The sequence below is a fragment of the Marmota flaviventris genome, chromosome 5, assembly GCF_047511675.1.
Source record: "Marmota flaviventris isolate mMarFla1 chromosome 5, mMarFla1.hap1, whole genome shotgun sequence".
In the NCBI taxonomy this organism is placed as follows: domain Eukaryota; kingdom Metazoa; phylum Chordata; class Mammalia; order Rodentia; family Sciuridae; genus Marmota; species Marmota flaviventris.
In genome coordinates, this window is record NC_092502.1 from 2025820 (window position 1) to 2039538 (window position 13719).

The 13719-nt window shown below is 58.4% G+C and overlaps 1 protein-coding gene across 1 annotated transcript in view; it reads left to right on the top strand.

Annotated features, from left to right (window-relative positions):
• Positions 1-385: 385 nt before the first annotated feature.
• Positions 386-13719, top strand: part of Obscn (obscurin, cytoskeletal calmodulin and titin-interacting RhoGEF) — a 128710-nt gene continuing 115376 nt past the window's right edge. Inside the window, 7 exon segments of the mRNA XM_071611901.1 lie at positions 386-1367; positions 2006-2275; positions 2575-2835; positions 3138-3446; positions 3820-4086; positions 4412-4693; positions 5043-5318. Of these exon segments, the coding sequence (XP_071468002.1) occupies positions 386-1367; positions 2006-2275; positions 2575-2835; positions 3138-3446; positions 3820-4086; positions 4412-4693; positions 5043-5318 (2647 nt within the window).

Here is a 13719-nt window from a genome sequence, read left to right on the forward strand (position 1 = left end):
GCCCAGGTGCACTGGGTAGGTCTGTGGGGAGAGCTATCGGAAGGCAGGAGGCCAAGTGCCAAGCTGCTGGAGAAGCAGGGCTGCCTGGCTGCTGGAGGAACCTCAACTGGGGAGACTGGGGCTGGAGGGGGAGGAAGAGGAGATGCTTTTACAGTTAAAGTGCTCTGCACTGCTGGGCCATGGTGCCATCTGGCCAGGCTTGGTGGGTGGGGTAATATGCAGGACAAGAAGAGACTCCTGGGGAGGAAGCACCCCACCTTAAACTGGGTTCTGCAGGTGGCACTGAGGAAGGGAGGGGTGTAGGTGGGGCATGGCGAGGGGCTCATCCCAACACCACTGGGACCTTCTTTCCACTCCTTCACAGGTCCCCAACATTGCCACCACCATGGATCACTCCTTCAGCGGTGCACCGCGCTTCCTGACCCGGCCCAAGGCTTTCGTCGTGTCTGTGGGCAAGGACGCCACACTGAGCTGCCAGATCGTGGGCAACCCCACGCCACACGTAAGCTGGGAGAAGGACCGGCAGCCGGTGGAGGCAGGCGCACGCTTCCGTCTGGCCCAAGACGGCGACATATACCGCCTCACTATCCTGGACCTAGCGCTTGGCGATAGCGGGCAGTATGTGTGCCGCGCACGCAACGCGATTGGCGAAGCCTTTGCGGCCGTGGGCCTGCAGGTGGACGCTGAGGCCGCGTGTGCTGAGCAGGCACCACACTTTCTGCTACGGCCTACGTCCATCCGTGTGCGCGAGGGCGCTGAGGCCACATTTAGCTGCCGCGTGAGCGGCTCGCCACGACCGGCTGTGAGCTGGTCCAAGGACGGGCGGCGCCTGGGTGCACCTGACGCCCCCCGTGTGCGCGTAGAGGAGCAAGGCGAGGCGAGCAAGCTGCGCATCCGGGCGGCGCGACCGCGGGACGGTGGCACCTACGAGGTGCGGGCAGAGAACCCGCTGGGTGCAGCCAGTGCTGCTGCCTCGCTGGTGGTAGATTCAGACACGGAAGCTGCCAGCCCACCTGGGGCCTCCACGGCAGCGCTCCTGGCTCACCTGCAGCAGCGACGTGAAGCCATGCGCGCAGAGGGCGTCCCCGCCTCACCACCCGGCGCCGGCACCCGCACCTGCACGGTGACAGAGGGCAAACACGCGCGTCTCAGCTGCTACGTGACGGGTGAGCCCAAGCCTGAGATCGTGTGGAAGAAGGATGGGCAGCTGGTTACAGAGGGACGGCGACACGTGGTGTATGAGGACGCGCAAGAGAACTTCGTGTTGAAGATTCTGTTCTGCAAGCAGTCGGACCGCGGCCTCTACACCTGCACGGCGTCCAACCTCGTGGGCCAGACCTACAGCTCCGTGTTGGTGGTGGTGCGAGGTGAGGACCATGGCGCCAGGCGGCGGTCCCAGGGAGAAGCTGCCTGCGCGCAGGCAAGGGTCCTCCCTGGTCCCTGTGCCCACCTCCTTTGGCCCTAGCCGCCGCTGCCATAGGTAGCCCAATGGCGCAAGTCGGTCGTGGAATATAGACCAGAGTTGGAAGTCTGGGTGGCTCTCGCCTTTTACAGGTTTTGTTTCTGGTTTGCACAATGCAGGGGCTAAGATCCTCTGTCTTTGCTGATTGTAAGGACCCGCTTCCCACCACAGCAGCGCAACCCGCCAAGTCCCTGCCCCTCTCCCAACGCACTTATCCCTACCCTGCCGAGACCCCTCCAAACCTCACCATTTCCGGAACCTTAATACTTAGCCCCCTGTCTTTCACGTTTTCCTTGCCAAACCCCACTTCCCCGACATTGCCTCTTCCCCATTTCTGGTCCCCATCCCCTGGGGCCCCCTACCACCGGCCACCCTATATCCTACACCCTTTTTACCCCTTCCCACCTCCTCCACCTTCTTCTGTCTCCGAATTCTGGGTCCCTCCCCCCCCCCCTTCCCAACTCCCAGATCCCAACTCCTGCACTCTGGAGCCTCCTGTCCTCCGGTATCCTCCCGGCCCCTCTCACCAGCCAGTCTCCACAGAGCCCACCGTGCCCTTCAAGAGGCGGCTGCAGGACCTGGAGGTGCGGGAGAAGGAGTCCGCCACGTTCCAGTGCGAGGTGCCGCAGCCTACCACCGAGACTGCGTGGTTCAAGGAGGAGACGCGGCTGTGGGCGAGCGCCAAGTACGGCATCGAGGCGGAGGGCACCGAGCGCAGGCTGACAGTGCGCAACGTCTCGGCTGACGACGACGCCGTGTACATCTGCGAGACCACGGAGGGCAGCCGCACCGTGGCGGAGCTCGCTGTCCAAGGCAGGCGGCGGAGGGCGGGGAGGGCAGATTGGCCTCGGAGGGTCATGGCAGGCGCGCACAGAAGGGGCGAGGATGGGCCCCGGCACGGGATAGAGCGGAGGGGGGGGGGACCACCTGATGGGACGGAGCCGGACTGGAGTGAAGGGGTGGGAAGTTGGGGAGGGGTGGGAGGATTGGCCTGGCGGGGGTGGGCAGGGGCAAGTCAGGGGCAGGATGGGGAAATGCGACGGCGAGCCAGTATGCTGGCCGCCGGTAGGGCTAGGGGCAAGGCTGACTAGCCTGGGCTCTTCCCATCTCAGGGAACCTGATGCGGAAACTGCCCCGGAAGACAGCGGTGCGCGAGGGGGACACCGCCATTTTTTGCGTGGAGCTGGCAGTGCCTGAGGGCCCTGTGCGCTGGCTGAGGAACCAGGAGGAGGTGGTGACTGGTGGCCGAGTGGCCATCACAGCAGAAGGCACGTGCCACATGCTGACCATCTTTCAGTGCAGCTTGGAAGACATGGGCGAGGTGGTCTTCATGGCTGGAGACTCCCGCACCTCCACCCAGTTCTGCGTGTCTGGTAAGGCCCTGAGTGATACTGCAATGACCTCTTCCCTAGGACCCCTGCCTCAATCCTTGGGCACATGGCCATCAGTGGCTCCTGATTCTTGATCAGGGCTGTCACGAGGCTGGGGGGAGGTGTGGGTCACCCTCCTCCTTCCAGGTGAGGCCTCTTCCGTATCAGCCAGAGACTGCAGGTCTGGGGTAGGGTCCTGAGGCCACAGCTTCCCTGATGGCTGGTGGCCCAGTCTTTTGGAGGGCTGAGGTTCTGTGATTCCTTTTCTGGGACCCCATTAGTAACCTTGGCCCATCTCTTGCTAGCCCCCAGGAGGCCACCCCTCCACCCCCCTGTGGACCCTGTGGTGAAGGCCAGAACGGAGAGTTCTGTGACCCTTGGCTGGTATCCACCACCCCACGGGGACCGCCCTGTGACCATTGATGGCTACCTGGTGGAGAAGCGGCGGCTGGGCACCTACATCTGGAGCCGGTGCCACAAGGATGAGTGGGTGGTCACACCTGAGCTCACCGTCACAGGTGTGACTGAGGAGGGTGACTTCCAGTTCAGGGTGTCAGCTGTCAACAGCTTTGGCCAGAGTCCCTACCTGGAGTTCCCGGGGACCATCCACCTGGGTAAGTGAAGCTGCCTAGAAAGGAGTGACCCCTGGCACCGGGGGCTGCCCCGGCCAGAGCAGAGCACAGCCTCCAGCAAGGCCTTGAAGAGACTCTTTGTGAGGGTGGGGACATTGGGGCCTTCTTAGTGAGAAGGGAGGGGACCCAAGACAGGACTCAGGTCCCCTGGAGCCTGCCTGTCTCCAGTAGCCCCAGGGGATGCAGCTTCAGTGCTGCCCAGCTTCAGAGATCCTGGGGTATTGCCAGGTGGTTCTGGCTCGTTCGTTCCCTGTCTGTTGTGACTTGAGCCCAAATACCCGGCCTTTGGAGGAAGAGGAAGGGGAGGCAGGGACCTCACCTGCCCTGGTCCCCTCCTAACTTGCCTGCACCACAGCCCCCCAGCTGGCCGTGAGGACGCCCCTGAAGGCAGTGGCAGCAGTGGAGGGTGGAGAAGTCACCTTCTCTGTGGACCTCACTGTGGCCTCTGCTGGTGAATGGTTCCTGGACGGGGTGGCTCTGAAGGCCAGCCGCACGTATGTGATCCGCTGTGATCGCACCCGGCATACACTCACCATCCGAGAGGTGCCCGCCAGCCTGCATGGGGCACAGCTCAAGTTTGTGGCTGACGGCATTGAAAGCAGCATTCGGATGGAGGTCCGAGGTAGGCCTGGGTCCAGGAGCCTGTTTCCTTGAGGCGGTGTCAGCATGGGGTCCTGGGAGAGCTGCCCCTGTGGAGTTAGCCTGCAGCAGCAAGAGGAAGCAGGCCTGGGGGTGGGGCACTGAGGCAGGCAGGCCAGGCAGGGTGTGTGTGGACAGCAGGTTCAGCTGGACCCTGCCTCTCCGCCTGCCTCCTTCCTCCACCCTCCTCTTCATCCACCCACCCCATCCTGTCCTCATTCTGACCTTGTTTTTCCTTTCCCCCGTCTCCCTCCCTTACCACCTTCCATTGTCCTGGTCCCTTCTGTCCACCCATCCCTGGCCCCCAGCAGCTCCTGGGCTGACTGCCCACAAGCCACCAGCGGTGACCGCTCGAGAGGTGCTGGCCCGGCTGCACGAGGAGGCTCAGCTGCTGGCCGAACTGTCGGACCAGGCTGCAGCTGTGACGTGGCTGAAAGACGGCCGTGTGTTACCTCCTGGGCCCAAGTACGAGGAACAGGCTTCAGCTGGGCGGCGGGCACTGCTGGTGCGTGACGTGGGGCAGGACGATGCTGGCCTCTACGAGTGTGTCAGCCGCGGGAGCCGTGTTGCCTACCAATTATCTGTGCAAGGTGAGGGTCTTGGGAAGGCAAGCCAGGGCCCACGTCCTTCCTGGCCCTACTGTGGTGCGGGACATGCATCCCCTGACCCCAGGCTGCAAGGGGTTCTGGGCAGCAGGGCAGCATGGGGAGGGTGGGAGGGCAGGCCCAACTCTGTAGGAGGGATAACTGTGGGTGGCCACTTGGGTGAGCAGTGAGTACCATGATTGGGACTCAGCAAGCTGGCCAGGGTGCCTCTTATCTGGGTCAGAATCAGTGTTCTGTGTGGTCTGTGAGCCTGGGCCCTCCAGCCTGCAGCCTCTGTGCCAGGTGTGTGGTCAGGAGCCCTGTGGTCCCTGACCACCTCTGCTATACCCTGCAGGCCTCACGCCCTTCCTACGCAAAGACACAGTGGGCGGCTGTGTGGATGCTGAGGTGGGGGGCTCGGCGAGGTTTGAGTGTGAGACCGCGGATGCCCACGTCCCCGTGTGCTGGTTTAAAGATGGCAAGGAGCTGGGTGGCTCCTGCCAGCGCTTCTCTCAGGAGGATGTGGGGACCTGGCATCGGCTGGTAGTGGCCTCGGTCAGCAGGCAGGATGAGGGCACCTACTCCTGCCGTGTGGGTGAGGACTCTGTGGACTTCCACCTACGGGTCTCTGGTAAGTGCCTTATGTATACCTGTGCCCATACCTGTGGGTGGAGAGCAGATCTTGCTGTACACAGCATAATGTGACTGACCTTCTGGACCCTTCTTTATTGAGCCAGCGGTTGGGGGCAGCTTCTTCCCTGTTTGGGAAAATAAAACAAAATGCCAAACTAATGCTTAGAAGGTTGAAGGATCCAAACATGGAAAAGAAAGTACCAGGAAGGAAATTTAGGAACAAAAGATGAACTCTATCCCAGCTTTGGGAGAGTGTTTCCTCTGCCCATTGTGCCTGCCCTGCAGGGGGCCACTCTGCAGTCCTGAAAGCTTCTTGCTTACTCTGTGCTTGTGGGCTGGGCTCTGGCTGGGAAGCTCACAGGATTTTGAAGCCCTCCTTTTCCATTTAAACCTAGGGCTGAGGGGACCCACAGATATGTGAAGTGTCTTCTGAGGTTGAGATTTAAGTCTGGTGGGTCTGGCCAAGGCCCTGACCTTCCTAGAAGCTCCCAGGGCTCAGAGATATAGACTGGGAAGTTCAAGGACAAATGCATAAGGGATTCTTAGGCCTCTGTGAGGCTGTTGGGGCAGCCCACCCCAGGAGGGCTTGCTCCAGTGTGGCCATGATGGGCTCTGGTTCCCAGCCTGGGATACCCCAGGCCGGGTGCAGCTTGTGGACCCAGGGACAGGGAGGCCCTGCAATGCCAGTCGCACACCAGCTCTAGAGGCAAGCATTGGACGCTTCACACTAGAAGTCACAACCAGCTGTCACTGCCAGGGGCTGGTTGGCTATATGCAGAGCTGAAGGCAGGTGCTGTCAGGTTTCCCTGCTGGAGCAAACTCAATCTGTGGGGAGTGTGCTACAGAGGTAGGCAGGAGTTTGGGGACAAGGAAGACGTTCTCTGGGCTTATAAGGGACATCTCGGCAATTATTGCAAGGTCTGTCCTGGGACTTTGATGTGCACACCAGGGTCTCACGGGGAGAGATGGGGCATCCCCTCCCACTTTGCTTAGGGAAATGTATCCTGAGGGATCCACATGGCAGGCCCTGTTGGCCCGGGGTCCAGAGCCTGTTAATTGGAAACCAGAGGTTTGGGTGGGGCTTACAACCAACATCACTCCCTGTGTGTCCTCAGAGCCCAAGGCTGTGTTTGCCAAGGGGCAGCTGGCACACAGTGAGGTGAAGGCTGAGGTGGGGGCGAGTGCCACTCTGAGCTGCGAGGTGGCCCAGGCCCAGACAGAGGTGACGTGGTACAAGGATGGGAAGAAGCTGAGCCAGAGCTCCCAGGTGCGCGTGGAGGCCTCTGGCTGCAGGCGGCAGCTGGTGGTGCAGCAGGCGGGCAAGGCGGACGCTGGGGAGTACAGCTGTGAGGCCAGGGGCCAGAGGGTCTCCTTCCGTCTGGATGTCACAGGTGGGTGCTGCTGGGGCTGGGTGAATGGAGAGAGGGTGGTAACTCTAAGGCACCTGTTGCAGCCTTGGCTCTGTGAGGCCTATGTCCTTCCTGACCTTGGGCCTCAGCATCTGTGGCCCAGCTCTGGGTGGAGTTGGGCACTAGGGATTGCTTGATACTGGAGACCATGTCCTGCAGGGGCAGGGGCTCCCTCTACCTGCCTGTGCCTACTTGCTGGGCCCAGAGCTCCAGAAGCCCTTGCTTGGGCCCTTTGGAATCCTGCATATCCATCTGTCCTTCCCCCATCTCCTCCTCCTCCCCACTGTGACCTGTCCCTGAGCCTGGGAAGGGGCCACAAGGGGCTCAGAGCCTTTCCCTTGATAGCCCATCTGGTACTGGGCTCTCTCCCAATGACCTGCCTGGTGCTGGATTTTTCCTGATTGGCTCAGGATGACAGTTCTCTGATGATTGGTCCACACTAGCACTTGGCTTTCTGTTGATTGGTCCACAGTGGCACTTGGCTGTCTACTGATTGGCTGGCACTGAGCTCTCTGCTAATTTGCCCCATCTGGTACTGAGCTGTCTGCTGATTGGCCCACACTGTTACTGAGCTCTATGCTGATTGGCTGGCACTTGGCTCTCTGCTGATTGGCTTTCACAGGCTCTGAGATGTCTGCCGATTGGCCAGCACTGGCAGTTTGGTCTCCTGCATTCCTTTGGTAGCTGTGGCCAACAAAGATGTGGGTTTCTGGTTTGGTGCTCAGGTGGACTTCCCTGCTGTGTTCACCTCCACCCGCTTTTGTGCCCCCTGCATGGTGGGAGACCTGGGAAGCCACAGATGGGCTGGGGTCCCAGGGAGGAGGAGGGTCATGGTCTATTCCCAATGGCTGGGAGGATGGTGGCATCAGGAGGTAGGCCTGGCTGTGGTGGCCTTGTGGGCTGTGACAGTGCAGTTACCTGCAGAATCAGAGTGGATCAGGAAGTGCTTAGGGCTCTGATGAGGACAGGCTGCCCAGCTGTCCACCCACCAGCCTTGGAATTTGCAGCTTGGGTCATGAGTAGGATAGAACTTAGGCATGGCCATGCAATGTTCTGCTCATGATGGACACTCTGCTCGGCCATCCCTGGGGTGGGCTCAGGCTGTGAAACAGGGCTGGATCTGTTCTGGAGTCCCTGACCTGTGTGTCCTTTCCCTCTGTCCCCAGAGCCCAAGGCTGTGTTTGCCAAGGGGCAACTGGCACACAGCGAGGTGAAGGCCCAGGTGGGGACGAGTGCCACTCTGAGCTGTGAGGTGGCCCAGTCCCAGACAGAGGTGACGTGGTACAAGGATGGGAAGAAGCTGAGCCAGAGCTCCCAGGTGCATGTGGAGGCCTCTGGCTGCAGGCGGCAGCTGGTGTTGCAGCAGGCGGGCAAGGCGGACGCCGGGGAGTACAGCTGCGAGGCTGGGGGCCAGAGGGTCTCCTTCCGCCTGGACGTCACAGGTGAGTTGATGAAAGCACTTTGGTCACAACATGGGATGGGCGTGGAGGGATATCCTCATCATGGGCCATCCAGGGCCTGTGTGAACTCGTCCTCTCCTGCCGAGTAACTGGTCACCCTGAACCTCAGAGGCCCAGAACACCAGTTGGAGCGAAGCCATGGTGGTCACCTAGGCCTGTGGTGGCAGGTCCCCCTGGCCTAACACAGGTGCTCTCCGTTGGGCTGTGGTGGAATGGCTCGCTGCACAGGGACTTCTTTCCCCCTGTGGCATGGCTGGCCGTTTCTGTGTCTGCAGCCCTGTCTCCCTCTGGTCACTGCTGCCCAGCAGCTCTCATCCTGGGTGGGGTTCTCTGTGGAGAGCCCTGGTTTCTTTCTGCCTTGGCTGGACTGACTTCAGGCTCAGGAAGAGCCACAAAGCTCATAAACTTCCACCTTCCGCAGGTCAGAATGTTACTTTGTATGGTTCTGTTGGTCAGAGAAGCTTAATGCCAGCCTAATCCCAAGGACACAGAGTAGACTGTTGGGATGGGAGAAGCATATCCCATTGTAGAGGCTGTGGACTCAGGGAGGCTAGACCCATTGGAGACGTTTTGACAGTCTATTCCAAGGACTTACATGTTAATTTTTTACCACTGTGAATTTTTTTTTTTTCGGGGCAGGGGGAGGGTGGATACTTGCTGTCTTATGGTTGCAAGATGGCTTTTACAGCTCCAGCCATCACATTTAACATTAAAAGCAGAAAGAATATGGAATGAGTATGTATGAAGTTTTGTGTGTGTGTGTGTGTGTGTATGTGTGTGCGTGCGTGATCACGTGCACACCAGTGCTGTGTAATAAATTGTCACAAACATAGTGGATTAAAATGGCACGAATTTAGTGGCGCACAATTCTGTCAGTTCTGGGCATGTTGTGGCTGGGTCCTGTGCTTTGTGTCTCTGGCTGGTTCATTCTGCTGGTTCCTCTTCCAAGTTGTGGGAGGAACTTGGTTTCTTCGGTGGTGGTCTGGTCCATGGCCCTGTTTCCTTGCCAGAGGTTAGCCCGGCTGCTGTTGGAGCTGAGCTCCTGTCCCTTCCTTCCCGTCTGGCCAGGAAGAGCTCGTGGTGGTGTGAGATGTGTGTTTGGTCTCTGCCGGTTCCTGGTGTCCGCTCCTGAGGCCCTGGAGTCTCTGAGGGGCTGTGTCTTGCTCGCTGCTGAGCCCACTGCTGACTGGCAGCCCAGGGCTGGTCCCTGAAAGACCAAGGCAGGGTCAGCCTCCAGGGAAGAGAGAGGGGCTGCGGGCTGAGTGGACCCCAGGTTGCCAAGGCTTCTTGCTGTCTGCCTGTTTGTCTGCCGGACAGCCTTCCCATCACTGGGTGAGAAGTGGTGTTCCTTGTGCTTCAGTGTGCATTTCCTTACTGACTAATGACACTGAGCATCTTTATTTTATTTTACGGTCCTTTTTAGTCACACACGACAGTGAGTCCATTTTGACATGAATATGAAAGGGTGGTATCCCTCTTGCTCTTCAGTCCCAGCGCCTCTCTTTCCCCTCGCACTTCTGCTCTTGATCTTTCTGCCGTTGACCTACGGTTGTTTCTAAGTCAGTTTCTTGTGGGTGACAGGAAGGTGAGACTCTCGTGTTATGTCCACACATGCACACAAGAAGGTTCGTCAGGTTCAGCCACTGTCTTTCCTTGCCCCAGTTCTCCTCCCTCCCCTTCGCCCCTTGTCTACTCCACTGGGCTTCTATTCTGTTGTTTCTTAATCTCCCTCTCCTCACTTATTGTGGGTTAGCTTCCACATATCAGAGAAAAGGTCTGACTTTTGGTTTTGGGGACTGGCTTCTTTCACTTAGCATGACGTGTCTAGATCCATCCATTTACTGGCGAATGTCAAGTTGTTCTTTTTTAAAAATATTTTTTAGTTGTAGATGGACACAATGCCTTTATTTATTTATCTTTATGTGATGCTGAGGATCCAACCCAGGGCCTCACAGATGCTTGGTGATCTCTCTATCACTGAGCCACAACCCCAGCCCAAGTTGTTCTTCTTTATGGCTGGGTAATACTCCATTATGTATATATGCCACATTTTCTTTCATTTGCTAATTGGCTATTTTCTTTGAAGAAAAAATCTTCTTGAATGCTCTCTTTGCCTGTTTTTTTGTTTGTTAATTTGTTTTGAAGTGGTGCTGGGAATGGAACCCAGGGCTCTGTGCTCACTAGGCAAACTCTACCACTGAGATGCACCTTGATCTCTCTGCCTGCTTTTAAGCCAGGCTGTTGCCTTTACTGTTGTTTGTGGGGTTTTAAACGGTCTACACGGGGCCTCCCCAGGCGTGTGTCTCAGCTGGTTCCCACCTGCTTCCAGACTGCTGGGTAATGCAGAAGAGCCTCTAGGCTGGGTGGAGCTGTTCCTGGTCCTGTGTGTGAAGGGTGGAAACCCGCTCCCCAGGCCCGCTGCCCGGGCGCCTGCGCCCTGGCTCCTGTGCCGCCTGCGCCCTGGCGCCTGCTGCCTGCTCAGATGGGCCATGTGGAACTTCTCGCAGTGTTTTTATAACTTCAGCTTTTGTACTTTTCAAATCTATTAGTTCCTTTAAAAAGCACTTTCTTTGTGCGGATGCCCTCTGGGTGAGTCCCCCTGGGCCTTCACGTCTCTGGAGTGCTCTCGGGTGCAGCTGCTGAGTTGGGAGGGGGCCGCCCAGGCTGGGCCCCTGGAGTGGTCTCCTTCAGGTCCTCCTGTGGACAGGAGCAGGACTGAGGAGGAGGGGCTCCCGGAGGTGGACTGAGGTGGGCTTCACAGCTGCCGAGGCGGGTGGGGGCCGTCCAGGGGCGATCTTGCATGGCTGCTTTCCCTGCTTCTTGGCGCATCTTGTGGGTCTGAAATGCCACGGGGTGGGGGGGAGACTCTCGAGGTCCGTAGCCCAGAGTGTGTCGGCTGCGCTTTGCTGTGAAGCCGTGTGCCCTCCCGTGTGGCTGGGCCGTGACCCGAGGCCCAGGTGCTTGGTCTTTAGGGGCCCTTGGTGCAGTCCACTCTCCCCAGGCGTGAGTGGCAGGCGTGTGGAGGTGCCTTTCAGCCGGGCCCCCTCCGGCTCTTCTGCTCCCTGTTCCCCACTGCCTCGGCCACCTAGAGTCCAGTGAACCCCCCTGGGGGCAAGGCTGCTTCCCTGGGGGACCTTGACCACGAGAGCCCTGCAAGTGGAGTTTCCAGGGCTCTGCATTCAGGCAGCAGCACAGCCACGGGTCTCCGCAGTGCCCCCACCGGCCCTGCCTGGCCCGACTGTCGCCTCCAAGCCCCTCAGAGACCGGGCAGGGGATGGCTGTCTCCAGCCTCAGCTGTCTGCCTGGAGTCACACTCCCCAGACTTCTGCAGTCCTTTGGGTAATTTTCAGAATTCTGAAAAGGTCAATTCCAGTTGTTTTCCTCTAGTACTTTCATTGCTTTGGAGGAGGAGAGAGTTTTCAGAAGTCACTGTTTGCTGATACTGCGGAGGAGTGTTTGAATGTCCAGCGGGCCTTACGTTCCTTAGATTGTGCAATCCGGTGGCCATGCACACACTTACACACATGCATACACACACACTTCAACACACATACAGCCACATGTACACTTGCATGTGCTCCCTGACACATAGACCGACACACCATACATGCCTGCACACACACTCACATAACACACGCGTGCCTTATCCTCACACTAGGCACATAACAGACACATGCCACACCCACACACTAGTACACAGCACATGTGAATATATGCACACATAGTATGTGCGCATTTACATAGCACATTTAAACACATATACATACTCGAACACACACGCACAGATCTACACCCTCATCCACACACTGCACAGTAACACACTCATTGATGAGGTCATGCAGGCACTTAGACACACGTGCATCCACACATTTAAAGACACACTTGTGAATAGTCATGCACGTGTGTGCGCGCATGCACACACACACACACACACATACACACAGTGGTTGGGAGTTCCAGAGGGTCCGGGTTCCCCTTGAGGTCCACTGTGAATCTCCGTAAGGTGAACCTTGAACGTGAGGGAGGACGTGGGGAAGCCCTGCACTAGAGCTGTGTCTGGTTTTGGCTGTCAACCAGCAGGACGTGGCCGGTTCCAGCCTGAGACAGCATCTTGCGTGTTGGGTCTGGAGGTGTTTGTTGGAGGTGGTTGCGAAGTCACAGGAAGAGGTGACACTAGCCAGGTGCTGTGCCCTGAGGGAATGCGGGGAGGTACTCAGCTGGGTCTCCATCTGGGCTCCAATGGCCAGGAAGGCAACTGCAGGGAGTGGGCCTGGGTCCAGTATGTGCAGGGGTCGCCCTCCTGCTGGCCAGAGAGGCCAGTGCTCTGAGCCAGCTGTGCCTGTGGGCATTGTGCCCTGACTTTGAGGACAGCTTTGCTATCCTTAGGAGGGGTTTGTCCCCAGGCTCCTGAGTGTGGGAGTGGTGGGTGTGGCTGGGCACTAGGGTGTCCCTCAGGAGGGTTAGCACTGCCTCCCAGGGTGATTTTGTTTCCAGATGGGTTGTTCCTGAAGGGAGAGCCTGACCCCAGAACCTCTTTGCCTTCCTAACTTCCACACTTCCTCCATAATGTGACATAGCAAGGTGCCTCATCAGGAGTAGCCCAGTCTTGGAACTTCAACCTCCAAAGCTGTGATAATAAGCGAAATAGAGCTCCTTTCTCCACACAGTGAAGCCTCAGGCATTTTGTTACAGAACAGAAAACACACCAACTCAGGTTTGGAACTGGAAGTACATTTGAAAGGCATGTGACCCTTCTTCTGGGGGAAACCCTGGAGCAACTGGAGAGGCCAAGAAAGGGAGTGGCCTTGTGATTCCTGGGGGTAGGCAAGGAGGGTGACAACTTAGACTATTAACAGGGAGAAGGGCAGGAGGCTTTGCAGTGCTGCAACTTGGAAAGACCAGGTCTGAGGACAGGCAGCTATCAGGAGATGGAGAGGAACCCAGGCTGCAGAGAGCTTCAGGGGTGGGGCAGAGCTGGGCTCCAGCACATGCAGAGATCAGGGGGAGAAGCTCTCCGAGGTGGACTGCAGACAGGGAGGGGTGCAGGGCAGGGTGCACCTGGGAGGGCTGTGGACAGGGGCAGGTCTGAGGAGGAGGGGCTCCCCAAGGTGGACTGCAGACAGGGTGGGGTGCAGGGCAGCGTGCACCTTGGAGTGCTGTGGACAGGGGCAGATCTGAGGAGGAGGGGCTCCCCGAGATGGACTGAAGGCTGGGCAGGGAGCACCTGGGTGGGCTGTGGATAGGGGCAGGTCGAGGTGTAGACACTCTCCCCAGTGGAGTCCAGGCTGCTCAAGGACACAGTGCAGTTTCCACCTGGCAGTGGTCAGGCCAAGAGCTGATCTCTCTGGCTGGTGCAGTATATGGAGTTTTCCTAAGGTGTGGTTCCCAGTCCTTACTGGGGACGGCCCAAACCATCCTGTCATGTCCTCATTAGGTTCCAAGTGAAAAACAAAGTGCAGTGTGGTTAGCGACCAATGCTGAGAGGGCTGCAAACAGAGAGCAGGGCTGAGGGTCCCCTGGTATCCACTGT